At 49.9% G+C, this 27,944-nt stretch overlaps 1 protein-coding gene across 2 annotated transcripts; it reads right to left on the bottom strand.

Moving 5' to 3' along the window:
* Window positions 1-485: 485 nt before the first annotated feature.
* ITGAD (integrin subunit alpha D) lies at window positions 486-27,944 on the bottom strand. Of its 2 annotated transcripts, XM_019988309.2 has the most exons (30): window positions 27,789-27,944; window positions 26,061-26,166; window positions 23,841-23,944; window positions 23,635-23,705; window positions 23,378-23,492; window positions 18,977-19,107; window positions 17,925-18,070; window positions 17,003-17,156; window positions 16,754-16,904; window positions 16,127-16,200; window positions 14,528-14,657; window positions 14,261-14,403; window positions 13,962-14,102; window positions 13,679-13,888; window positions 12,724-12,854; window positions 12,447-12,604; window positions 11,035-11,189; window positions 10,674-10,805; window positions 8,280-8,353; window positions 7,902-8,043; window positions 5,262-5,375; window positions 5,071-5,150; window positions 4,881-4,964; window positions 2,813-2,891; window positions 2,548-2,655; window positions 2,371-2,448; window positions 2,070-2,183; window positions 1,829-1,930; window positions 1,313-1,423; window positions 486-869 (listed from the first exon to the last, which is right to left on the bottom strand). In XM_019988309.2, the coding sequence occupies exons 1-30, from the start codon at window positions 27,832-27,834 to the stop codon at window positions 756-758; spliced, it is 3,498 nt and encodes a 1,165-aa protein (XP_019843868.2). In that variant the 5' UTR covers window positions 27,835-27,944; the 3' UTR covers window positions 486-755. The 2 variants fall into 2 exon arrangements, 1 of the variants encoding a protein (XP_019843868.2); XR_011564074.1 differs by lacking the exons at window positions 486-869; window positions 1,313-1,423 and having other exon boundaries at window positions 2,371-2,468.

Genomic DNA, 27,944 nt, shown 5'->3' with positions numbered 1-27,944 from the left:
ACGCCCTGAGGGCCTCTCTGAGTTCCGGCTGTGTGGAGACAACAGTGATTTCAAACAGATCTACAGACCCATGTGAGAGGCTTCTTGAGCTAATTCTGGATTTGGAATATTTCAGTCATGCTCTACACCATCGTTCACGGGTCTTCTGTATTATTTGGGGGAAGTGAGATGTTTCTTTTCTGGAAGTCTGATTCTCCTAGCTTCCGGGGACCCCGTTCAAGGGTTCAAGCTCTGGATATTTCATTCACCTTCTAGGACAGTCAGCTCACTTGTCATTACCAGGGAGCCTGAGCGGAAACCCATGACCAACACACACACACACACAGAACTACTTTTGGCCTCCTCTCCTAACACTGCTTACAGTGCACTTATGCTCACAGGTCCCAGTCAACTGAGAGAGTAAGAAGCATCTCTACCCACGAGCAGCCCCACCCTCCTAGAACAGCGCTGAGGTTCCTGGACTCGCGCTCTTCCTTACAGCATAGTTATCTTATAAGCATCCTCATTTAATGTGACAGTTCTTATACATAAGAGAATTCACGTTGGCATCATGCCCGCTTCTGTGAAAAGTGGGTCATCACTGAAGAAGTCTGGTGGGTATGGGAAAATATAAAAATCTTTTGACCCCTTGGGAAGATGACTTGGCACCTGGTAAGTTGCTCGGGCCTGTCCCCACAGAAGTTATTTCCCCGGAAGTGGATTGGTAGGTGAAGCCAAGGTCAGCCAATGGGAATAGACATAAATGAGAAAGTGGATTATTCGGACAAAGGTAGATCTGGGGTCTCATGGTGGATATCTTCCCCGTTGAGTGCAGTGTTTTCAGGCTTGTTATCCATCATTTCTTTGTATTGACGTTTGAAGAAGCCACACTATGAAGGGAAATAAATCAGAAAATCTGGATAAGAGGGCAGAATGGGAAGTTGGGAGTAGGAGGAAGCTGAGACAGAAGGGAACTAAGTGGCCTTGTACTTGTGTGTTAGGATACTTATGTGAACAACAGCTACCATCGACTGAGTGTTTGCTGTGTGCCGAGCTCTGATCTGTACACATCATTCATAGATTCTGCATACGCTGGCCTCTTGTCCTGTCTTGTTTCAGCCATTCTGTGATATAGGCATTGTTATCATTTCAAAAATGAGGAAACAGGCTCAGAGAGGTTAGGCAACTTGCCTGACATTAAATGAGTAAGAGCCAAAATGTGTACCTAGACCAGCCTGACTCCATTGCCTGAGTTCTTCCCTCTATACGATCCTGTCTGTGGGAGGGCAGGGCCAGACGCTGGCGGTCTCAGGAGTGGGATAAAAACACTCACCTTGTACAGTAAGGCTGTGATGAGGGCCAGGAGCAGCAGTCCTCCCATGGAGCTGCTCACAAGGAGGGGCATGGGGCTGTAGACCTCATACTCTTCTAGCACCATCTCTACCTGATTTGGGGATCAGAAAGTATCAGGCCTCCCACATTCCCCCTTTTTTTTTTTTGGACTGCATCACACAGCATGTGGGATCTTAGCTCCCCGACCAGGGATTGAACCCTCTCCCGCTGCATCCTTGCATTGGAAGTGTGGAGTTTTAACCACTGGACCACCAGGGAAGTCCCTCAGTTTCCCAGTCCTTAACTCCCTTCCTTCCTTCATCAGGCTCTGCCTCAAGAGGTGACATACAGAAGCCCTCATGGGCTTAGGGACGATTGTCCCATCCAGGGGCCTCCATGCCTTCTTCCTCTCTCCAAACTTGCAAGCCCTGCCCCGCCCCCCAACCACTCAGCATCACAGATTTAGCATCAGGAGCCCCCTGACCAGCCCAGCCACTGCCTACCACACGGTCATTACCTGGGCTCTCAAAAATGCCTCCTGTCCTGAAATCTGGGTGTACACAGATCTGTTGAATGTGACTTCAGCCATACTCACGACCAATGTCTTCTTCTGCAGCAACTGCAAAAGAGAAGGAGAGAGCTGGGAACTAGCTCTATAGGGGGCAGGGGAGCACGAAGGCAGCTCAGGGATAGAGAAACACCCTGGCCTAAGGGGGCACAGACACTTCAAGCCCCATCTGAGTCGAGGAAGGATGTACCTGGCTGGCCCAGCCGAAGCTGAGGTTGCCCTTCAAGATGAAGTCAAGTTCCTCCTGGACGCCGAAGGAGGGGATGTCACAGCGGAACCTCAGGCAGTCAGCGATGGAGCAGTCCTGGGAACAGGAGAAGAGTGAAGTTGAAGAGGATCTTCACTTAAGCAGGAACCACAAGAGAGAATGAAATCTAGCTGATTTGGGGATGGGGAATAGATAAACCATCAGAGGACATAAACATGGCTCTGAAGCTTAGCAGTCCATTTCCCGGGAGCCTTCAGTAGTCCTGCAGTGGGACCTTTCTCACCAGCACAAGACTGCTTGGCATCTGGGTCTGGAAGTCCGGCTGCTGGGGAGATTCCCTCTCTGACACACAGGGGAGACTCTAGGGAAAGAGAGAAACAGCTACAGGATGATCCGCTGGTTGGAGGGTATGGGCATTGTGGGATTAGACTCTAGGGAGTGACGGAAGGCAGGTGGGCACCTGTGAAGGGGCCACCAATGCCACATCCCACACGACCACACCGTTCAGCAGGATGGGGACCCAGAAATGCACGCTGATGGCCAGTTCACGCTGACTCAGGTTATTCACCTGCAGAAAACAGAGACAAAACATGACTGTGGTCCCTGGAGCATCCCAAGTCCCTCCCCTTTCCTGGCTCCAGCTTCCAGCTCTTCCCCATCCTTCCCGCACCAGCTCCCCACATCCCCACGGTAGGGACAGAGGTGGATACTCCCTGGCCTCTCACACGATATCGATGCTCAGCTTCTCTTCTGCTCTTCTGGTCAGAAGCTGAAAAATTGAAGTACTTGGTGGATTCTTCTTGCCTGGAGAGAGAGAGGGCTTATGGGTGAAAAACAGCCCGGGGACCATCCTTGGTTGCACCTGCTGGGGAAGGGGCCCAGCAGGTGACCCAGGGGATCGGTGATGGTCCCCACGTGCCTGTGCAGCTTCAACTTTAGCCTTGGTCAGGGAGCTAGATCTCACACGTGCAACTGAAAGATCCTGCATGCCACAACTAAGACCCTGTGCAGCAAATAAATAAATATTTAAAGAGGGGGTATAACAATAACCATATCATAGACCTAATAGGAGGATTGGGCTTCCCTGGTAGCTCAGATGGTAAAGAACCTGCCAGCAATGCAGAAGACTCAGGTTCGACCCCTGGGTTGGGCAGATCCCCTGGAGAAGGGAATGGCTACCCACTCCAGTATTTTTGCCTGGAGAATTCCATGGACAGAGGAGCCTGGTAGGCTACAGTCCTTGGGGGTCACAAAGAGTTGGACATAACTGAGGGACTAACACTGCTACTAATAGAAGGGTTAAGTTATGTAAATACAGGTAAAGTACTTAAAACAAGGCCTGGCACGTCATAAGTATATAAATGTAAGCTTAATAAATAATAATAAAGTATATAAATGTAAGCTTAATAAATGTAACTTATTGTGAGTTTTAGTGTTTTCCCATGGATAGAAGGGGAAATCCACACATAGAGTTTGGAAGGGCAATGACACTGCTTGACCCCCCTTCTCTAGTTCCCCTAAAAATTGGTGCATCAGCAGCAGCAGCAAACTCTGTCCCATGGCAATATTATAAGCTTATGACCAACTCTAAAGTCTCTGGAGTTTAGCCAGGTAGGTGAGGCTGTCTTGCTTCTGGCCTGGCCTGTCCCTGCTCCCTCCGCCACTTTCAGAGCCCAGAGCAGCAGCCCTTCACCTGCCTTTCCTGTGGCCTGCTGAGGCTTGTGCTCTTACAAACCATCCCTATAGTTTCGCACATCTCTGTTCTCCCCTGAGTTTTGTGAAACCCTGACCTTTCTTTGCTCTGTGTGGTCACAGACCATATCCTGTTAGAGACAAGCTCCCCACTTCAGAGTATTCAGAAAAGCCTCAGTTCTTAATCTAGTAGATCCAGTTCAGCATATTTGTGTTTGGCACAAAGGCTAGAGTTGGCTTCATGTTAAAGGAGGTCTGTACCTTGGAGAGGGAAGAGAGGATGCATAGGGGTGGCAAGGTGTGTGTGTGTCCCACCAGCAGATCAATTCATCAGAGGAGAACCAAGAATTATGGGATATGGTGGTGCAGTGGATAAGAATCTGCCTCCCACGCAGGGGACACAGGTTCCATCTCTGGTCTGGGATGATCCCACATGCTTTGGGGCAACTAAGCCAGAGCACCACAATTACTGGGCATGCCCTCTCGAGCTTGTGAGGCACAATGACTGAAGCCTGCATGCTCTAGGGCCTGTGAGCCCCTGTGTGTCAGCTACTAAAGCCCATTTGTCTGGAGCCTATGCTCTGCAACAAGAGAAGCCACAGCAACTAGAGTGTAACCCCTGATGTCCAAAACTAGAGAAAGCCTACAGGCAGCAGTGAAGACCAAGTGCAGCCAAAAATAAATAAATAGCAAATAAATATAGCAGTAAAAAAAAAAAAAGAATTATGGGACATGGTGTGCTTAATTGCTCAGCTGTGTTGGACTCTTTTCGACCCTGTGGACTGTATCCCACCAGGCTCCTCTGTCCATGAGATTCTCCAGGCAAGAATACTGGAATGGGTAGCTGTTCCCTTCTCCAGGGGATCTTCCCAACGCAGGGATCAAATCCGGGTCTCGTGCATTGCAGGTAGATTCTTTACCATCTGACCCACCAGGGAAGCTATGGTGCTATGCTGTAAGTGTATGGCTGATCAACAAGAATTCTCATGTGAGAAATCAGAGGGGCTAGCTTAGTTACTCATCCTCAAAAGAGCAGGCTGCCCTGCAGGAGGAGGTACTAGGTTTGGAAGAAGGTCCAAGGGGAGAACAGGGATTAAGTACCTGCTGATCACTGTGTAGACAGCATATTTCACTGGGAGCTCCAGCTGGGAGGTGGTCTTGTTGGATGTAGGTTTATTATTTTCACTGGAGGGAGAGAAGGGTGCCTGGTTGGGAAGGAATCCAGGAAGAGTCTCTGGCTGGAGCGTGGAACAGGAGAGAGAGGGACACACCCTACCTGGCCTGAGCTCACCTGCTTATGTTGGCACTGAGATGAAACTTATCTCCTAAGGTGGCCTTGTAGGAGACATCAAATGTGATTATGAAGGTGCCCTGAGGGAAAAGAAAGAAGGGTTGAGGATGGGGAAGGCCATGGTGGAGAGAGGGAAGGAAATGGGGTCAGGAAGAGGGAGAAGAGCAATGAGAGTTGGAGGAAGCTCTGACCTTAATGCCCTCACGGAAGATGGGGTGGTTAATGCTACAGCCGCTGCTCTTCAGGCCCTCGTTTCCGGTGGGAACTGCCTCACATGCCAGGCGCAGGGGACGCTGACCAGGTTGCTTCAGAGGAGAAGGAATTTTTAAAAACTTAGCCACATGCATATACAGGCTGAATGCAAAACAGTGGTGGCATTGCAAAGCCATAGGGGAAGCTCTCAGTAAATGGTTCTGGGAAAATTGGCCCATACAAAACAAGCAAACAAATGAACGAATAAACACTGGATCCCTACCTCACTCCATACATTAGAATAAATCCAAACTGAATTAAAGACTTAAATGTAAAAGGCAAAATCATAAATCTCTTAGAAGATAATAGAGGGGAAGGTCTTTATAACCATAGAGTAGGGAAGTACTTCTTAAACATGATACACACATAAAATACTAAATACAAAGGAAAAGTTTGATAAAAATCAACCACAATCAAATTAAGACCATCTAGGGAAGGAAAGCCAGTTAATCCTAGAGGAAATCAACCCTGAATATTCATCGGAAGGACTGATGCTGAAGCTCCAATACTTGGGGCACCTGATATGACAAGCTGACTCATTTGGGAAAGACCCTGATGCTGGGAAAGCAGAAGGGGGTAGAAGAGGATGAGATGGTTAGATAGCATCACCAACTCAACAGACAGAATCTGAGCAAACTCCCAGAGATAGTGGAGGACAGAGAAGCCTGGTGTGCTGCAGTCCATGGGGTTGCAGAGTCAGACATGCTGTAGTGACTGAGATCTAGAGAACAAACATGGTCCCCAGTGGGGAGAAGAATGAAGGGAGGAGCATACAGATCAGGTGTCAGAGGTGCAGACTACCGTTTATAAAATAAATAAGATGCAAGGATATATTATGCAGCACAGGGAATATAACCAGTGTTTTATAATAATTTTAAATTGAATGTAATCTATAAAATACTGAATTGTTATCTTGTACACCAGAAATTAATATAAGATTGTAAATCAACAGTACTTTAAAAGTTTCAGAAAAAAGGAACATACAATATGTTTCCTTATCGATGGCACCCCACTCCAGTACTCTTGCCTGGAAAATCCCATGGACGGTGGAGCCTGGTAGGCTGCAGTCCATGGGGTCGCTAAGAGTCGGACACGACTGAGCGACTTCACTTTCACTTCTCACTTTTATGCACTGGAGAAGGAAATGGCAACCCACTCCAGTGTTCTTGCCTGGAGGAGGAGCCTGGTGGGCTGCCATCTATGGGGTCGCACAGAGTCGGACACGACTGAAGCGACTTAGCAGCAGTAGCAGCAGCAGCATGGCAGAAAGCGAGGAGGCTCTTGATGAAAATGAAAGAGGAGAATGAAAAGGCTGGCTTAAAACTCAACATTCAAAAAACAAAGGTCATGGCATTTGGTCCCATTACTTCATGGCAAATAGAAGGGGAAACAATGGAAACAGTGACAGACTTTATTTTCTTGGGCTCCAAAATCAGTGCAGATGGTGATGCAGCCATGAAATTAAAAGACCCTTGTTCCTTGGAAGAAAAGCTATGACCAACCTACACAGCACATTAAAAAGCAGAGACATTATTTTTCTGACAAAGGTCCATATAGTCAAAGCTATTCTTTTTCCAGTAGTCATGTATGGATGTTAAGAGTTGGACCAAAAAGAAAGCTGAGTGCCGAAGTATTGATGCTTTTAAACTGTGGTGTTAGAGAAGACTCTTGAGAGTCCCTTGTACTTCGAGGAGATCAAACCAGTTAATCTTAAAGGAAATCAGTCCTGAATATTCATTGGAAGGACTGATGCTGAAGCTCCAGTACTTTAGCCATCTGATGTGAAGAACTGACTCATTGGAAAAACCCTGATGCTGGGAAAGACTGAAGGCAGGAGAAGGGGATGACAGAGGATGAGATGGTTGGATGGCATTGCCGACTCAATGGACATGAGTTTGAGCAAGCTCTAGGAGTTGGTGATAGACAGGGAAGCCTGGTGTGCTGCAGTCCATGGGGTTGCAAAGAGTCGGATACGACTGAGTGACTGAACTGAACTGAACTGAACACGTTTCCATTTATATAAAGTTCAAATATTGACAAAACTCAACAGTATAATCTAGGGATATATTTATGGGTGGTAAAGAAATACAAGGAATTGAGTATTACAAGGCAGAATAGTGATTATCTCTGCAGAGAGTATGAGGTTAGGATGAGGAAAGTTATATAAAGGGCTTCTGGAGGTGCTAGAAGTGCTTTATTTCTTTTCTTTCTTTTTCTTTTTATTAATCTTTGGACTTTGCCACGCAGCATGTAGGATCTTAGTTCCCCAACCGGGGATTGATCCCCTGCCCGCTGCATTGGCAGCACAGAGTCTTAACCACTGGACCACCAGGAAAATCCTCCCCATCTTTTAAATGTATTATTGTTTTAAAAAATCCTTTGGAGTGCTTTATTTCTTCATCTAGATGTTAATTGCATAGATTTTTGCTTAATGTTTAGTTATTAAACTATACATATGCCCTGTGCACTTCTCTCTTTGTGTGTGTTGTATATTTCATCATAGAAAAAATTAAAGGAACCTATTATAACTCAGAGCAGGAGAGAGGTCCCAGCCACTGAAGCCCAAGGGAGCTGTTTACCTGGATTGCTAACGTGCGTCGATAGGACAGCCCTGCTGGATAGTAGAAGCTGATCACCGTTCCATAGGAATCCTCGCCCTCATTGGACACCATTACTGCAACATTGAGCTCCAGGGAGCTCCCCACCACCAGGGTCTCCAGCCTGAACAAGGAAGGACAAGATTGAAAGAGAGACTCCGAGGAAAGAGGTTGGAATTGAATCAGGAGTGGGGGCAGTGCTGTGGGAAAGCATGAGCTACTTGCTGATGACCTTCCAGTCAAAAGCACTTCTTTGTTAGAAGGAGAGGCAAAGGGAAACACAGGGACTTCCCATCCTATGAGGATGGGAGCCCCCAAAGCTTTAGTGTATGGCTATGAAAGGAGACAGAGCTCACTCACCCTAAGAAGCTCAGGTTGACACTGAGGTCCCCTTCACAAAGGTGATCTTGCCCACAGTTCTTCTCAAAGGGGAGCTGCAGCAAAACAGTACATTCTCTTCCCATCCGTGTCTCAATCCATCCCCAGTCTCACTAGGAACACCCGTCAACACTGAGCATTACTGAGCGCCCACCCTGTGCTAGACTCTGTCCTGGCACTCACTGTCCTAGACTCTGGCAAGGAGGTGGGGCAGACAATGCGAGAGGGGCAGTTAGGATATAAGAGAAAGAGAAGACAAGGTCCTTGGCTTCAAAGAACGTAACGTTTAGTTGAGGAGTCAAATTCAACTGGAACAAGCATTCAGCAAACATTATTAACAGTCGATAATGAGACAGGTTCTGCACTCGGAAAGGTGGCAACTACAGGTGAATTAGACATGGTGGTTCTTACATTCAAGGAACCTACAATCCCGAGGGATTCACAGAAGTAGAGGCAGATGGCTATCAGTCCAGTCACATGGTATTTGGCCTGGTATCACCATGACACAGTAGGAGGCCAGAGAAGAAGTGATGTGCTGAGCAGTGGTTTTCAAAAGAGAAGCAGATAAGACTGGGGCTCTGGGGATGACGAGATCTTTGAGGTAGAGAGAAGATGTTTTTCCAAATAAGAAATATGACATGCAGGAAGGACATAGAAATCAATTGCCAAACCATGTCTTCATCTGTTTATTATGCTGCCCTTATTGGAACACTATGAGCAATTACAGGTACCTGTAGTCACTTGACAGGGCCTCCTCTTGAAAACAGAAAGGAACTGTAACATGAAAAAGAAAGACAGACAACATGGACAAAGACAGAGAGGCAGAAAGGAGAAAAGTTGGGGGACTTCCCCAGCAGTCTAATGGTCAAGACTCCATGCCTCCTGTTATATGACACAGGGGGCTCAGCTTGGTGCTCTGTGATGACCTAGAGGGGTGGGATGGGAGGGCTGGAGGAAGGCTCAAGAGAGAGGGGATCTATGTATATTTATAGCTGATTTATGTTGTACAGCAGAAATCAACACAACACTGGAAAGCAATTATCCTCCAATTTAAAAATTTGCATCTGACTAGAGATGATCGTGCGGAAGGTGATGGCACCCCACTCCAGTACTCTTGCCTGGAAAATCCCATGGATGGAGGAGCCTGGTAGGCTGCAGTCCATGGGGTCGCTGAGTCGGGCATGACTAAGCGACTTCACTTTCACTTTTCACTCTCATGCATTGGAGAAGGAAATGGCAACCCACTCCAGTATTCTTGCCTGGAGAATCCCATGGACAGAGGAGCCTGGTGGGCTGCCGTCTATGGGGTCGCACAGAGTCAGACACGACTGAAGCGACTTAGCAGCAGCAGCAGCAGAGATGATCGTGAAGTCACTCAGAAAAAGACAGACACCACCTGATATCACTTATATGTGGAGTTTGAAATATGACCCAAGTGACAGAAACAGAAATCTACGAGACAGAAACAGAATCAAGAATATAGAGAACAGACTGGTAGTTGCCAAGGGGGAGAGAATGGAGAGGGTTGCATTGGGAGTTTGGGATTAACAGATGCAAATTGGTATATACAGAATGGATAAACACCAAAGTCCTACTGTAGAGCACAGGGAACTATACTCAATATCCCGTGATAAACCATAATGGAAAAGAATATGAAAAACATGTATATGTATGTATAACTGAGTCGCTTTGCTGTACAGCAGAAATTAACACAACATTGTAATTCTACTGTGTGTGTGTGTGTGTGTGTGTGTGCTAAGTCACTTCAGTCATGTCCTACCCTTTGTGACCCCACGGACTGTGGGCCTCCAGGCTCCTCTGTCCAAGGGATTCTCCAGGCAAGAATATTGGAGTGGGTTGCCTTGCCCTCCTCCAAGGGATCTTCTCAACCCAGGGATCTAACCCTCGTCTTCTACATCTCCTGCACTGGCAGGCAGGTTCTTTACCACTAGAGCCACTTGGGAAGCCCAATTCAACTATATCTCTTAAAAAAAAAAAAAAAAAAAAAAGATTCCATACTCTACTGCAGGGGGTGCAGGTTTGATCCCTGGTCAGGGAACCAAGATCCCATGGGCCAAGTGACACAGTCAAAATAAAAAAAAAATTGATAAATAAATTAAAATTTGGGTTTAAAAAAATAAAAGAAAAAGTTCGAAGGGTCTGCAAAATGAGAATCAGAGAGTTTATGTTGGGTCAAAGTGGATAATCAACCTAGATGTGGGTAAGGCTACACGCTGGGCCGGGCTGTGGGAACAGGGAGGAAGCATGTTTGATGTGATGTGGTTTCGTGGGCACCTGGGAGCCACCCTAGGTTCTTCAGCACACAGAGACACAGCAAGAGTCAGCACGTCCCTGAGACTTCCTAGGAAGACTCACAGAGGCCGTGAAGAGGTCCTGGGAGCCCACAGCCAGCACGGGGCGGAGGTTCTGAGATGAGGCAATGGGCTCCCCAACCAGGGAGAAGTTGAGTCGCAGGATAATGGGGTTCACCATGTCCTCCACACAGTCCTGGAGAAGAAGGGGCTTTAAAGAACCTGCTTTCCTCCTCCTTACTGGCTACCCCGGTGAGGTCTGTCCTCCACCACATCCATGCCGTGGAAACCCGGTTCCCTAGCCCCAACTTTCTCCTCTCCCGCCCCAGGCTCCCCGCCTTTCCTGCCTCATTCAAGAGGGAGTGGAGGTGTCAGAGGCTGGCCCTGGGATCCTTCCTCCCTCTCCCAGAACCCACAGTCCTCACTGGTATAAGCAGCTTCATGGAGTCACAGTGCTCTCCCAGCTCCAGGGTTTTTCTTCGAGTCAAAGTCCAGTTCCTGGTCTCACCAAAAACAGCACGAGAAATCAGCCGACCTGGATCCAATGCCAGATCGTATGTGACAGAGCTTCGGATGTCACCTGAAGCAGAAGGGACGGAAGACGAAAAGTGAGAGAAACGCAAAGGTTCTGTTTTCATTTTTTCATGCAATGGAGATTCGCTGAGCAGTTTCTGTGGGCCACGAACTGTACCAGGTGCTGGGATACAGGTGGAGAAGATGAAGAAATATGGTCCCTGCCCTCCTGAGCTCGCAGCCTAGAAATGGAGATCAGCACGAAGGATGTAACATCACAGCGTGATCCCTGCAAGGGCCAGATCATCAGTGGCACCAGAGAGGGCTTGCTAACTCAGATCTGGCGATCAGAGATGCCTTCCTGGATGGACCTTGTCTGAGCTCTAACCTAGAGGATGAGCAGGGGTCAGGTGAAAAGTGGGGAGGGGAAAATGCCATATTTGGGGAACAGTGGCTAAGACCAGAAGGGAGAGGGAGGCTGGTACATTAATTAAAAATTATACTGAGGAGGGCTTCCTGGGTAGTTTAGTGGTGAAGAATCTGCCTGTCAATGCAGGACACACAGGTTTGATCCCTGATCTTGGAAGATCCCACATGCTGTGGAGCAACTGAGCTCATTCGCCACAACTTCGGAAGCCCTAGCGCCCTAAAGCCTGTGCTCCACACCAAGAGAAGCCTCTGCACTGCAACTAGAGAAAAGTCCATGCAGCAAGGAAGACCCAGCACAGCCAAATATAAATAAAAAAATTGTAAGTGTATGGATGGAATTCCCCTGCAGACCAGTGGCTAGGACTCCATGCTTTCACTGCTAGGGGCCAGGAGTTTGACCCCTGATCAGAGAACTAAGATCTAGCAAGACCCTTGGTGTGGCCAGAAAAAAAGGTGGGGGGAGTGCTTGGAGTAAGGGAGGCTGGAGAGGCAGAGGGGCCAAATCAGCGGGGTCACAGTGGGCAAGAATTTTAGTCTTTATAAATGCAACATGGGAGCAGGTGAGGAGTGGTGAACTGTGTTCAGGACCAATCAAGGTAACTACACCCAGGGCAGAGTGGGTGGGGGGGGGCGCAGCAAGAATAGCCGTGGACACAGCTCAGAGTGGGCTGGATGGAGAAGCCTTGTCCTCTGGCAAGGTGGAAAAGAGGGCAGACCTCTGATGTATCCTGGAGAAGGAACCTAAAGGCCTGGGTGTGGGAAGAGGGAGGGAGAAGAGCAGTTGGGTGGATGTGGAGGTGAGATCAGGGTTCCTGGCTCCATTCTGCCCTGAGGATAGGGCTGGGTAGGGGCGCCTCTGGGAGGTAAGGGTCTGGTCTACCAGGAGGAAGCTCACCTAGGCGATCCTGTGAGCTTTTGTGGATGGTGAGACAGACTGTGGCTTGCCCAGCTTCCATGGTGGTGGTCAGCTCATCCCAGCACTGATACACAGCCTTTGTCACCTCCGGGGGTGTGAATTTCATAGTCATGTTCACCTTCAGCACCGGCAGGCTCCTGAGGGTGCATGAGGGGCTGAGGACCGGCCTCTGGCCTCCGGCGGGGAAAACGAGGGAGGGGCAGCTTGGTGAATCAGACGCAAGCGGCAAGCGAGGGGCGGGGGGGGGAGTTGTCACCTGAGCAGTAGCGCATGTCCCTGGGCCCCCACAGCAAGGTCCACCAGCCCATCCTGCGTGAGGTCCTGACCCCCGCTCAGCGAACGCCCGAAATACTGGAGCCCCAGGGAGAGCTGGGAGCCTGCGATCCGCTGGCCGGAGAGAGAAAAAAGAAGTGCAAGTCAGGGGAAGGGGATGGGAAAGGTTTGAGAAGGAAAATTTGGAAAGGACACTGAATAGAGTAGTTGAAGAGAGGGGAAGGGACATCCCTGGTGGTCCAGTGGTTAAGATTCCAAGCTTCCAGTGAAGGGTGCACAGGTTTGATCTTTGGGTGGGGAACTAAGATCCCACATGTCACAGGGCACAGCCCAAAAATAAAATAATAAAAAATAAAATTAAAAAAAAAGGAGGAGAGGAGTGCAGAGCAAACAAAATGAGGTCCCCAGGGTCCCCAGACAGAGATCAGAGCACTTTTGGTCCAATGAGGACCTTGAGGATGCAAGTTAATGACAAAGCATAATGAAGACAGCATAACAGATTCTTTTACTTGTCCTCTGTACGTTCATTCATAAATACTGGAGGAATGGACAGCTTAGTGCTGTCCTCGAGTTATCCTTACAAGAAGTCAATGGAATTTGCTGATCCTTTTATGTTTCACAGAAGGAAATCAAGGTTCACAGAGGTTAAGTCAGTCACTTGCCTAAAGCCACACAGCCCACAGGGCTGGTCAGGCATTTGACCTGGGGCCTGCGATCTCTTAACCACTGAGCTGCCCACACAGTTTGAAGTCTGTTTGAAGTCAAAGGAGAGAAGAGAGAGCCTTTGTGCTTAGCTGGGCCAGGGGCAATTCAGGGAAATAAACCACTAAAAGGAGCAGGGGAATGGTCACTGCCAAGACTGGGACAGGAAGTGGCATCAGGTGAACCTAAGACACGGGAGAGGAGAACAGAAGAGGTTGAAGGCTGGGGGGCCTCACCTGGCTGTGCGTGGGGCCAATGCCCAGTTCCGAGGTTCCGTGAAACAGGTAGACAGCACCCTGGTTCTCCTGCTCTCCCGGGGCCCCAATGGCCACATCTGCCAGCCTGTCCCCATTCACATCCCCCAGCACTGTCAGGGCTGCCCCAAAGCGGCTCCAGGGGTGGCCAGGCTCCCCTCGCAGAACAGCATCACACTGCCACTTAGTCCCCTGCAGAACGAAAATGGTGTCAGGGCTCACCCACACCCAGACCCCACCCAGCCCGGGTCTCATCACTACTCACCCCCCGGGGAAAGGGGCACACGGACACTTGGCCCCCCTGGGTCTGCTCGTAGAAATGAGGGGCCCCGATGAGGACCAGGTCAGAGCTACTATCTCCATTCACATCCACGGAGCAGAGGGAGGCCCCGAAGTAGGAGCCGATCTGGAAGGCAGAGTTGGGAGTCATCCTGTCTGCCCTCTGCCAGGGGCACGCCCTGGGCCAAGTCCCACCTCTCCCCAGGCACCAACACCTCCCCCAGAGGCCTTGCACCCGCTTCCTCTCCTCCTTCTCTGCCCCTGGAGACCCCCTCCACACTCAACCTGGGTCCCTGTGACTTCAGCCTGCGGCCTCCATTGCCTGGACACCTGGGTGAAGAGGACCACCTTCCCGGTGTGCTGATGGCGGGGCGCCCCCAGGATCAGGCTCTGTGCCCCCCTCCAAAGGGCCAGCTCTGTGGAGTAACCTGAAGGGGCCAGGATCAGTACAGAGGCGTCACCACCCCCGTCCCCTCTTCCCCCACCCCCGGGCCCCTGTCCTTCCCAGGCAGCCCATCTCCTGCCCAGCCCCCAACCGCAGCCTTGTCTCACCCAGATACGAGTCCCTCATGTCCACGTGCTCCTGGGACATGTTGATGAAGGTGGGGTTCTTATTTTGGGGGTACAGGAAGGCACCTCCAGACCAGCTGAAGCTCCCCACAGCCCCCAGAACTGGTCCATCCTGGGAGAAAAGAAAGGATTCCAGGGGTGAGCAGGTGGGAAGAAGACAGCCTATTCTGAAGAAATGCCTGCCGCTGACTCCGCCCACTCATCTGGAATTCTCTCTTGTCATTTCTTGCTCTCATCAGCAGCCTCGTGTCCCTGACTCCTACATCTCTCAGGCATCCCCACTGCCACTGTCAGCGTCACCCCAGCGCCTCTCACCCACTGTCCTTTCTGCCTCCTCGCTTGTTCTCCTCTGCTTCATCTACTGTCCCAGAGTCGGGCTTTTTAAACCCAAATGTGCAGCCACTACCCTGCTGGCAAACCAAAGTGATTCCCTGTCATCAAACCCCCGGGGGTGGCATTTAGCATCCTTTGCAATCAAGTCTATGGAGTTACCCTGTGTTCCAGAACACACCAACCCTCTGACCTGGACACTCCTCTCTCCTTTTTCTGGGACTCAGCTCCTCTCTCTGGAGGAGATGTAACAAAGTTACATCTGTGAGATGTTCCTGGCTCCCTCAGAAAGTGCTAGGCATTTCCTCTTCTGAATACTTTGTTTATTGCCTTTTCAAACTCTTGATTATGGCTAATTTAGGACATATACAAAAGTCAAAAGGAACGTGTAATGAACCCATTAGTACCCATGACCTAGCATCACTGATTAACTCATGACAAACCTTGTTCCATTTCTCTGCCCCCTCAATTGCCCTCAGAATTATTCTGGGTAAGGGGCTTCCCTGGTGGTCCAGGAGCTAAGACTCTGCGCTCCAAACGCAGGGAGCCAGGGTTCATTCCCTGGTCAGGGAACTGGATCCTACATGCCACAGCTACAACCTGGTGCAGCCGAATAAATACACCAATAAACATTCTTCTGGATAATATCCTTCCGGATATTTTGAACACATACCTCCTTTCAGACAACTGTCTGTCTCTATCATTATTTTGAACTGAACTGATCGTCACTTCTCTGGTCTTCGTGGTCTGGTCTTTCTCAACTTTTCAGCCCTCTCTCCATGCTGCCCCTAGCTCCCTCTGCTCCGGCTGCGCTGGCCCTTCTCTCATTCTAGTGTAGTAACCCCATTCCTGCCTCAGGACCTTTGCACCTGCTGTTTCCTCTACCTGGAGCAATTTCTCCCTAGATATTTCCAGGCCTCACCCTTTCTCATCAGTCAGCCTCAGTGGTTATTCCTTAGCCCTCCTCTGATCACCTCTCTTCTTCTATTGCAGTGCTTAGCACCATCTGAAAGTCTCATTTCTTTGTTTTTTTATCATCCCCTCCCACTAGTTATGCATTCCAGGAAAGCAGGGACCTCAGCTATCCCATTCTCTACTGTGCTTCTAGCACCTATATTCACTGCCTGTGTGTCTCTCCCAGACTAGACAGTGAGCTTGAGGATTGAGTCCACTTTCTTGTTTATTCTGAGTCCCGGCTCCCAGCCCCAGGCTGGTGCCTGAGACTCTTAATCAAGCACACGCTCCACCCACCATTGTGAGGATGGAACTGAAGCCTTCTTGAGACATCTCATGCTGGAAGGAGCTACTTGTCCCCGACTGTGTTCCTGTGGGGGAAATGGGTCACTCAGGCTCCCAGAGACCTAGAGACGGTGAGAATTCAGAGCAGAGAGAGGAGAATGCGGTTTGGGGCTTGGGTTCTGGGTAACGATTTGGGGCGAGCTAGAGTAGGGATCCAGAAAGAGGACTCTTGGACTGCAAGGAGATCGAACCAGTCAATCCTAAAGGAAATCAACCCTGAATGTGCACTGGAAGGACTGATGCTGAAGCTCCAATACTTTGTCCACCTATGTGAAGAGCTGACTCATTGGAAAAGACCTTGATGCTGGGAAAAATTGAGGGCGGGTGGAGAAGGGGGCAAGAGAGGATGAGATGGTTGCATGCCATCACCGACTCACTGGACATGAGTTTGAGCAAGCTCCGGGAGATAGTGAAGGACAGGCAAGCCTGGAGTGCTGCAGTCCACGGGGTCGCAAAGAGTCGGACATGAGGGAGCTACTGAACAACAGCAACACGGGTAGGGACAGATCCTCCGGACTGTGGGGGACAACTGGATCTCGGCTCTTTCAGTTCCGACACCCAAACTCACTCCTCATTTACCCTCAACTGCAAAGATCTTCTCCTGAAGCTGCTTTTGGATGCTGCTGAGTGCTGCAAAGCTGTCCACCTTGAACACGTGGTCCTTTGAAGGCATGGAGCCAATGATTTTCAACTCCTCCCTGGCAGCGTGTGCCCGGAAAGCATCTCCCACCTGTGGCAGAGAGGCACATGAGGAGGAGGGGCCCGCCAGCCCTTCTACCTGGGGGAGGTGAAGGCTGAGTCTGGGGGAGCCAGGAGGAAGGTGCGCACCCCAATAGCGTAACGGATGATGTTGGCTTTCTCTGCCTCGGGGATGACGTCTTTGTATTCCAGGGGGTCTTTATATTTCTCCCCATCTGTGATGACAATGATGATTTTCCTGGCACTCTTACGGGCCCCATTCTTACTGTGAAATAGTTCTCTCCTGTCAAGGAAGAAAGCGGGGGTAACTCTACTGAGATTCTGGGAAGCAATCATTTGCAGCACCAGAAGCTCCTCTGGAGAGACCGCGGAGGCCTGGTACCCTGAGACTCAGGCATGTTAAGTCATCGATACTGGCAAAAATTACTGGCCCCAGCATCTAAGCCATTTTCTTTCTGGGCCACCTGACCCCCAGTATTGGGCAGGCACACGGTAGTACGTAGAGAGCAAGAATGGATGAGGGATGAGGAAGAGAAAGGAGCTGAGTGGGGAGAAAGGCCCAAAGAAGACACTTGGCAATAATTCCTGAGTCCAGGGAGGTAAAGAGCAGCTGCATTTTTTTTTTTTTAATAAAATCCACAGCCGTTTATCTCGGACTTCTTGGGCAGAAGCACTGCTCTCGTGTTATCTCGTTTAATCCTTCCAACCAAGTTGTGAATTTATCCTCATTTGACCATTTTCCAAGACTTAGAAAAAGCCTATTACTCCAACGGTGACCCAGGTGGCAAGCATGGGAACCGAGAAGCAAACCCAAGTGGGCTCAGAGTCCAGCCAATCCAAAGCCAGGCAAAGGGGAAACACACCGCAAAGGAGTTGGGCCTTCGCCCTGGCTCAGGGGATTGCAACCAGCGAGGGGACCAGAAACACTCCAGGGAGACTCCGCCTGCGCTTCCCCGTGAGCCCTTTCTCCAGATCCTCCTTCAAACACTAGAAAGCGCCAGACAGTGGCGGGGAAGCATTTTATCCACAGGTAGTGGGGGTCGGAGCTTACACCACTGTCCGGATACCGGTGGCTGTGAACGTCAGACCATTCAGCTGGGCGATGGGATTCACCAGGCTCTGAGAGCTCCGGCTGGTCCGAAATTGGTTGAAGGTGAAATGGGTCTTCATAAGGTTTGAATATTGCATCAGCGAGAACTGTGAAGGCGAAGAAAAGGGCCCTGGAGCTCAGGAGTTGTTTTTTTGTGTGTGTGTGTTTTTTTAGTAAATTTTAAATTTTGGAATAATTTTGCACTTACAAACCATGTTCCACGTGATTTTGAGGCCTGACAAGTATATACTGAAACCCAGAAAAAGAAAACTGGAAAATCAAAGCTAAATATTGCTTCTTTCATGGTTTACAAAGAATAACCTTGCCGACTACCGTATTTGTTAAATTTAGATTAAAAAAGTTTTTATAATATGCAAAATCAATTTGAAGTCTATATTTCCTTGTTTCTCAAGAATTAATGGACTTCCTAGGTGGCTCAATGGTAAAGAATCCACCTGCCAATGCAGGAGACTCAGGAGACGCTGGTTTGATCCCTAGGTCGGGAAGATCCCCTGGAGAAGGAAATGGTAACCCACTCCAGTATTCTTGCCTGGGAAATCCCATGGACAGAGGGGCAACAAGAATTTACACACACACACACACACACACATATACACACACACACACTGGTTACTGGGAAATAAAATAATAAGATAAATCATGAGTTATATGGAAAACATGATAAAGAAATCATCAATTATTTGGCCAAGTTACCTTCAGTCAAATTTCACAGCAAAATTATTTGATATTCCTTTCAATGTATTTAAATAGCAAAAACCTATTTCCTGTGGCACATGGGGACATAGTAAATGTGATGGGGGAACCTCGTCTCAGGTCAGGTCTCCAACTGGCCCTGCATGGGGACCATGCCTTGACCTTGGACCGTAGCTTCCTCAAGGCACAGGCCTATCGATCCTGCCCCCAGGGACGCCAGGCAGCCTCCCAGGTTGACCTTCCCAGAGGCAGACCCTCCCCCATCCTACTCCCCAGGCCTCAGAGGGCCTAGTCTTCACCTGCGTGTCGGTGCCCTTGGACCGGTCCATCACAGCTCTGACAAAGTTCTTCATCCGTTTAAAGTCGGTTTGGTCAATGCTGCCAGAGCCATCAATCAAGAAGGCGATGTCAATCTCTTGATTTGTACACTCTGCAGAGAGGGAGAGAGGAATCAGAAACGCATGTTTGAGGGCACTTCCTTGGTGGTCCGGTGGTTAAGAATCCTGCCTGCCAATGCAGGGGACATGAGTTTGATCCCCGATCCGGGGAGATTCCATATGCCTCGGGGCAACTAAGCTGTGCACCACAACTACTAAGCCCATGCACTCTAGGGCCTGTGCTCTGCAACAAAAAAAGCCACTGCAGTGAGAAGGCTGCACACCACAACTGGAGAGTAGCCCCTGCTTGCTGCAACTAGAGAGAGCCTGCGCGCAGCAACAAAGACCCAGCTCAGTCAAAAGTAAATAAATAAACTAAAAAACAAGAAACTCATGTGTGGGTCCTAGCCACTTCCTGGGGCCCAGAAACCCTTTCTGCTCCACAGAGTCAAGGAGCCATTCTTGGCACAGGGACCAATCCCCACACTATCCACGGAGGAGGTCCAAATTTATTGTCTCAGCCCCTTCTCCCTTTAGCAGAGTCCCTGTTTCTCCCCTCCTCCCACAAGGCTTACAAAAGGGGAGAAAGAAGTAGAGCATGGGGGCAGGGTGGGCTCCTCATTCTGTTAGTCAATAAATATTTATTGATTACACATGTCAGAGATATTGTGGCATGCGTGCGTGTGTGTGTGTGTGTGTGTGGGCGCACACGTGTGCTAAGTCGCTTCAGTTGTGTCCAACTCTTTGCAATCTTATGGACTGAATTTAGCCCACCAGGCTCCTCTGTCCATGGTATTTCCCAGGCAAGATACTTAAACATTGCCATTTCCTCCTCCAGGCGACATTCCTGACTCAAGGATTGAATCCCTGTCTCCTGCTTGGCAGAGGGATTCTTTACCATGTAGCCACCTGGGCACCCACACAGGATTATCGCAAAGATAAAAAGAATGGATATGTCAGCGCAGCTCTCCCCATTCGTCCCACCCTCTCCTTCCCGTGCTGTGTCCTATACAGCACAGGGAGCTCCTAGAGGGGTGGGATCAGGGAGCGGGAGGGAGGCTCAGGAGGGAGGGGATATATGATTACATACAGCTGACTCACTTTGTGGTACAGCAGAAACTAACACAACAGTGTAAAGTAGTCCTGCTCCAATTTTAAAAAGGAATGAATATGTACCTGAAGTACTTAGGACAGGGCTTGGCGCCCCATAAGGGGTAGGTGTTATCACCATCATCACCATATACCAGGCATTTTTCTGTGCCCAAGGACACACCTGGAACACATGCTAAGGTGTGCTCCCGAGACCTGTCCCCCATCAGGATGGACGTGCTCATTCCCAGCTGTAGGGAGTTGGCTGTCAATGGCTCCCGATGGAGTTCCTCCCTAGTGTCACCCTACTCAAAAGGGAGGTGTCTTGCCCAAGGTTGCACTTTGTGCTCCAGGGGGCAACCTGTACCCAGCCATGCTCCAAGCTCCCGGTGGGGCAACTGAGGCCTCTCACAGTCTACCCTCTCCATCTACTACTCAGTCCTGCTTCCCTCATACTCTCATGGGGGTTGCTCCTGACAATATTCTCAACGGAGCCTCAGAGTCCGTCTCTAGGGAAATCTGATTGAAGGCCAGAGTTTTATAAAAGATCTCATTCCTGCCTTTGTGGAGTCCACACAGTAGTAGAGAGACACAGCATATGTACATGAAGAAATAAGACGTTTCAGGCTGTCCCCAGACTTACGTAGGGGGTGGTGGTCTCCGTGCAAAACCCAGCTGATGCCTCTACCAGCACCCCACATCCTGTGTTGGTCTCGGGGTGCTAAGAGATCAGGCCACCACAACCTTGAGGTGTGAGGCAGAGCTGTGGCAGCCGGCCTCAGGTCACTGAAGCAAAAATGCCTTCTCCTAGCTCCTCACTCCTCCCCCACCCTGCCTGCTCAACCAGTATCACCAGTGCTGAGAAGAAATGGAAGAATGGAAGGTCACTTTCCTCCCTGCTTCCTTGGAGACTAGGAAATCCAGCCACCCACAGGGCAGGCTGAGTGTGTGCTCAGGTGCTCCCAAGCTGGGTAGCTGGTGTTCTCTGTAACCATATCTTGTACTCATACCCACTTTTTTAGCTGCATGACAAAATCCCCCTCCCCCTCCACATGCTCTCTCAGACCAGGCCTGTGGCCAGTGCCCTTGCAATGTCACTTCTGTTTCTTGCTCTTTTTATTGTATCCCACAGCAGGCACCTGGCTGTAGCTGATTGCCTTCTGGAAAAAGAACCAAGCCAGTCAGGCAAGGTTGGTTCAAGCTCTGGGCTCTGCCACTTCCTAAAGTGGAAACTCATCTCTCTGAGCCTCAGTCTTCTCATCTATAAAATGGGGATCATCCTGGCCTCCACGAGGATCTTATGAGGACCTAGAAGGGGATGCACACCCAGCACCCAGTACCCAGCACTGCCTGGCGCACAGTCCTTCCACATCTATTCAAACCTGCCTTGTCTGCACCAGTTTTACACAGGTATGTCCCATTTTCATCAGACATCACACCTCATAAGCCCCAGAAACAACTAAGAGAAGACATTTACCACTTAGTGTTCAAATCCGCCTCTCCTGCCCTGCTGCACAGACATCCCCAGTGGGGCCTGGGACCCATAAGAGTCTTTGCCACTCTCTCTGTCCCCTCTGTAGACTCTGCTCTCACAACTTTGTCTGGGGGCTATTTCTGCTGCTGCTTCACTTTTGGCTAAACGCCCACGAAGTCTGGGTTTGTGTTTTCTCTGGGCCAAAACATATGCCTTGGGACTCCCCTGGTGGTCCAATGGTTAAGAATCTGCCTGCCAATGCAGGGAACATGGGTTTGATCCCTGGTCGGGGTGGTAAGACCCACATGCTGTGGGGCAACTAAGCCTGTGTGCCACAGCTCCTGAGCCCAAGCTCTACGGCCCGTGCCCCACAAAAAGAGAAGTCACTGCAGGGAGAAGCCCACACACCACAACTAGAGAGTGACCCTTACTCACTGCAGCTAGAGAAGGCTTGCGTAGCAATGAAGACCCAGTGCAGCCATAAATAGATAAGTAAACAACAGTAACAAAACATGTGCCTTGTGCGGTCCCTGGCTCTCACTGGGGGCCCATTGTTTCCTTTGATGCCACGCACGGGGTTGTTTATCTGTGCCTTCCTCCTGGTCCAAACAGATGGTCATCAGTTAGAAAATCAGTCATAAATGCAATCACATACACATGCCAGGCTGGAGTCTAAGCACTTAGACATGTATATTAAATCTTTAAATCCTAATAACCACCTCAATTATTAAGCTCCATTTTACCAGTGAGGAAACTGAGGCCCAGGGAATGAAGCCACTTGCCCAAGGACACAGAAGATGAACTTGTAAGGACTGACCTTCAGAGGACTTCACTGTTGGCCCAATGGTTATGAATCTGCCTTGAAATATAGGATACTTGGGTTTCGCCCCCAGTCTGGGAAGATTCCACATGCCTCGGAGCAACTAAGCCCATACACCACAACTACTGAAGCCCATATGCTCTAGAGCCTGGGAGTTGCAACTACTGAGCCCCTGTGCTGTAACTACGGAGACCTGTATGTGCTCTACAGCATGTGCTCTGAAACAAGAGAAGCCAGCACAATGAGAAGCCCTCCCACTGCAGCTAGAGAGTAGCCCCTGCTCACCACAACTAGAGAAAGTCTGTGTGCAGCAATGAAGACTCAGCACAGCCATAATTTTTTTAAAAAGGAAAGAAAGAAAGGAAAAAAAAAAAAAAAGACTGACTCTCAGAGAGAGAGACTGCTGCAGGGCTGGCCTAGGCACCATTCTCTGTGGGAGACATCAGTGCTGGCAAAACTGCCTCACACTCCCTGTGATCAGGTCCTTTTCTGCCCTTGTAAGGGGAAGAGTGAGTCTGGGAGTGTCTTGGCAAACTAGCAGAATGCCCCAGACTGCCTCCTTCTTGGATTCTTGGATCTATGGTCCTCACCTCACGTTTTCACCACCCAAAACCCTTCCTCTGGAAACCAGGAGGTACCCCAGCACCTGCTGTGGGACCTTCATGCCTCCTGCAGCAGCACCCTGAGGCTCCTTCCTGCCCCGTCTGAGTCATCATGGCTCACCCAGCTTAGGGGGTCCCACTGTGACTACACTTCCTGTTGGGCCAGACTGTGCCCCCAGCCCCTGTTGAGCTTGCCGAGCCCCCTGGGAGGGCGCCCGGGGCACAAGAGGCCCAGGAAAACAAAGACCTAGAAGGTGGAGACCCAAGTTTCATGCTCTGGTCGCATGAGTGGTTCCAGTACATGCTCCACCCAGAACTGGCATCTCTGGGGGACCTACCTGGCAGGGCGGCAGGGACCATCCGGATGATCTGCAGGTGGGAGCTCAGCAGGAGGCAAGTGCCTTTTAGGTACATGTTCTCCCCACAGGCTTTGTGCACAGTCGGGCCGCAGGCCTGGGGGCAGAGGCCTGTGTGGGTGAGGGGGCCCCCAGAACACTCCCCCGCCTTTTCCCTCAGCCCCAGCCTCCTCTCCACCCCCCACCCCCTGTCAACCTATTTCTCCCTCAAGACCCTCCAGGGACCCAGAAACACTCACCAACAGCTGGGAGAGATGGGTGGAGGCCGCCAGGGACAGGCCCAGGGACATGTCCACAGCCTCTGAAGGGGCTGAGAGGGCAGACACACAGGGTCACACCCATGGGTACACCCTCGCTTTGGGGGACAGTCCGGGCTGGAGGCTGAGGAGGGGGCAGTCCTGTGTAGGAGGGTTGAAGGACCCAATCCCTGGGGCGAGTCACTCACTGTTCAGCGAGATGGGCCGACACCGACGGGTGGCAGGCGTGCAGTCGTACAAACGTCCTGTTTTGTTGACTGTGACCACCTCCAAGGGGGCTCCCACCACGAGTCTGGAGGTACAACCAGGACAGACAGTCGCAGGAGGGGTGGGGGCATGAGGCGCTTTGGGTGAAGAAGTGTCATGGGGAAGTGAGATTCCCCGAGGGGAGCTCTTGGCCTGGGACTGTGTGAGGCTACTCAAAATCAGGACCTGAGACTAACCCACAGAGGCTGAAAGGCCATGTTGGGCTTTCTGTTTGCCTGTTTGGGTACATGTGCATGTATATATATATACGTGTATTTGTGTATGCAAATAGTTCTGGAGTTTGTATGTATGTGTTTTAACATTCGCCCAGAATAAAACTATTCAGAACAAAAAATAGCATTTCCCAACCACAAGTCAGTGCAGTTTGTCTCCTAGGAGTCATCATTCTGAGAGAGCCATTATTCCAAGAAATAGGTCACCTCAAGTTAAATGGAAAAATGTTCTGAAGCCAATAGATAATTCTGTAATTAATTGGACTATTTATTTATTTACAATTTTGTTTATTTATTTGGCTGCTCTGGGTCTTAGTTGCAGCAATGTGGGATCTAGTTCCTTGATCAGGGATTGAACCTGGGTCCCCTGCATTGGGAGCATGGAAGTCTTAGCCACTGGACCACAAGGAAATTTCCAAACTGGATAATTTAAATATGATAAACAATTTAATTTAAAGCAGCTGTATCAGAAACTGCTTCATATCATTTATATTCATTTATAAATGCAACTGTTTATTTGCAAAACACCTTGAGAGGAGAGAATTTTTTAATTTGGAAAAATGTTCTCATTACCAAGAAGCTCACTATTCAGATGAGGGAACTAGACAAATACTAATATATTCTAACTGATTAGTCATGCAAGACTTGTTGAATTGGCATTTAAAGATTCATTCTAGAGGACCATTCCCTTATGGAAACCTGAAATCTTTGTTTGTCTAAGACTTGAGGATTACACTGAATCAGGTAGTTGGAGATGTAGCCATTTGGTTTCTTCTGGCACAATCAGGTAAATAAACTTTTAGTCTTAAACTATTGACCTACAGGGTTGTTTTTTTACCCCAACCCATTCCTTACATGTCAGCTCAACCTTTTCATTATCACTCAGCAGAAACCAGGAAAAACAGTAGCTTTGTAGCGATCAGAATGTCATCCAATATATATTATATACTTGGTTGGAAAGTCACTCAGTTGTGTCCGACTCTTTGCGACCCCATGGATTAAAGTACTGGTGAACGGCAGACAATCAAGAGTTTCATTTTTGAAAAAAATAGGGCCTGAACACAAATTGATGGTAAGTGGGACAGAAGCTGTCTGGATTTGTTGGGTGTTGTGTGGTCGTGTGGGGCTCAAGGGAAGCCAGTGGGGGGAAGTGCTGGAGAGATTCTACATCTTGTTCTAAGTGGTTGTTACCTGGATACACATATGTGAAAAATTTATTGAGTTGGACCTTCTAGATTCGTGCATATCAATCTCTGTGTTATATTTCAAAACAAAGAAAATAAAACTCTAGGGCCTGACATCTGCTTCCGTGTCCTCAGCCTGCCAGTCGAGGGAGAAGGAGGAGGGATGTACATTTAGGACTCAGTGACCTCTGTGTGCTTCTTGACCTTCTTGGCTAACTGAAACTTCCTGTGCCCTCAGGGTCATTGCCAGTGCCACCACCTCTGTGAAGTCCTCCTGGAGTTCCCTCCTGGGTTTGATGTCTCCCTTCCTGTGGCTCCCAGACTTTGGTTATGCTTGCATCACATTGTGACTGCAATTCCTTGGGTCCCTGTCTCTGGGACCCAAGAATGTGCCCTTCTGGAGGCAGCATGGGTACATAATTTGCTGATCCCAATGCAAAATAAAATGATGAGGCCTCCCTCCTGTTCTTGGAAAAAAGATTTTATCTCCCTTTCTTCTACAGGCCCTCTCTGCTGTCCTGGTGTTTCCTATTTGCTATTTAGTGTCACACTCCATACACCAGGAATACAGCACAGATCCTTAGAGGCTGGGCAAGCCAGGTACAGCAGACCCTAACCTTGCCCGCCTCATGCAGGTGTTGTAGACAGGTTTGTAGCCCACACTGCCCTTCCTCCAGGTGGTAGGAATCAGAATGCCAGACTGCAGGCCAAGGGGGCGGAGTAGGGGAAAGTGGGCGGGGCCTACCTAGATCTGTCAAACTGGACCAAGCTCTGGCCAAAGCCGGCTCCGTCCTCTCGGAAGACCAGGGGCTCCTCCACATCCAAGTTGAATCCATGATAAGAAGCCAGGCCTGAGGAATACGTGGAGGTGGGGGTGGGGAGAACAGTCAGAGAAGCTCCTTCTCCTTTGGACCCCTGACTTCTCGGGGTCTTGACACCCACTACGCTCAGCCCTGATTCCCCATCTGCCTGGGAGAAAGGCATTCTTATCATTGCCACCCATGTGGTTCCCATGTCTCCTCCTCCCTTAAAAATAGTCTAATCACAATACAGAGGGCAACCATCCAGAGAAATGCCCCTCACCCACAGTCTGAAATTAGGCCAGTCACCTCCTGGTAGGTTAGACAGAACAGGAATATCCCTTAAATATAAAGCGAACAGTACAATTTATTGTCTAAACTGGGACCTCCCAAGAGGGGAGGGGGCACCTTTAATAATTACACCAGGGACATTGGTACTGCCTCCAGGCAAACTAGGGCGTATGGTCATTCCACTTAAAAACTGTCCTGCTCCATCTTCCCATTAGGCTTGGGGAACAGACTTAGAATTCTGTGATTTATTATTTGTCATTTTGTATTCTCCATGTCCTCGTTCCTGGTGCCAGGCTCTAGGAGGACAAGGACAGCCCCACCTGCCTTGTCTTGGTGCCTGGAACAGTGCCCAGCCCTAAGCAGGTGACTTTAGCATTTACTGACTGACTCTGAACCACACAGCATGTCACTGGCACAGCCAGGATTCCAACTCGCTCTGCCTTGGGATTCTTGACTCATCCCAGTGGCTAAGCTAGAAAGCCCCAGGGGAAGACACTTTACATTTCAAGAGCTTTTCCCAACCCCTTCTCTCCCAATCAATCACCTTTCCTCTCCATTCGTCCTAGAAGCCTGGTTCTCTGGATGGAGGAGCTGACTCCAACCCCAAGAGTAGGGAAGCTTTAAGGAGACCAGGCATCAGGCCAGGCAGTGACAAGGAGGGTCCAGACACCTGAACCCTGGGGCTCTGGGCAGAGGCCAGATGTTTAGGGTGCTGGTCCTTACTGGGGCCACATGCAAGGGAGCATGTCACGTCTGACATCTTCCTCACAAAGGGTGATTCTATTCCTAGTCTGGAAGCAGCCCCTGTGATCTGACAGGTAGAGGATACCAAGAGACTCAGACCCAGATGGCTCAGGAGCCAGGCAGGTGACAGTAAAGAATGAAGTGGGCGGGTCTGAGCCCCAGGGGATAAAGGGGGCATCCATTCCTAGACTCTGGTACCCAGAGCAGCCAGACCTTCCCATTTCTCAAGAGAAGCTAGAAAGACTCAGGAGATGTGCAGGACCGAGGAGGTACTGTCTAAACTAAAGTCTTCCCGTCTCTTGTGGATGGTGTGGCCTCCCCTCCCAGGGGCCCTGGGGCAGATGCCCCTCACTCCCAGCACCCACTCCAGGGCCCCCAGGAGAGGAAGGGAGAGAGAAGCCATGGGCAACCTGGAGAGCAGCTCACCTTCCACCCAAGCATAACCCGTGAGCCCACTTCCCTCAGCTTTGCCCAGCTCCTGCCCCTCCCCAGATTCCAGGCCATTCCTCCCACCACACCAGACTGGACAGGAGTCCTCTCCTTTTACTTCAGCTCCTCCTACCTGGCCTACCAGGCAGAGACCACTGCTCGCCCAACCCACAAGAAAGCTTCTCACAGCCCCGAGGAGCCCCACTCACCAGTCAGGAACAGCACAACTGCAAAGGCCATCCCCAAGCAGCTCATCAGAGAAAAAGAGGAGGGAGGGCCGGCAGCAGAGCACTGGAGGGTGCTCAGTGTCTCCGGGGGAGTTAAAATAACGAGTCAGGGCTTGACGTGGCAGGAGGAAGGCTCAG

This window comes from Bos indicus, chromosome 25 (genome assembly GCF_029378745.1).
Source record: "Bos indicus isolate NIAB-ARS_2022 breed Sahiwal x Tharparkar chromosome 25, NIAB-ARS_B.indTharparkar_mat_pri_1.0, whole genome shotgun sequence".
NCBI lineage: Eukaryota > Metazoa > Chordata > Mammalia > Artiodactyla > Bovidae > Bos > Bos indicus.
The sequence above is the reverse complement of the archived record's forward strand: the minus strand, read 5'-3'. Positions and strand labels throughout refer to the sequence as shown.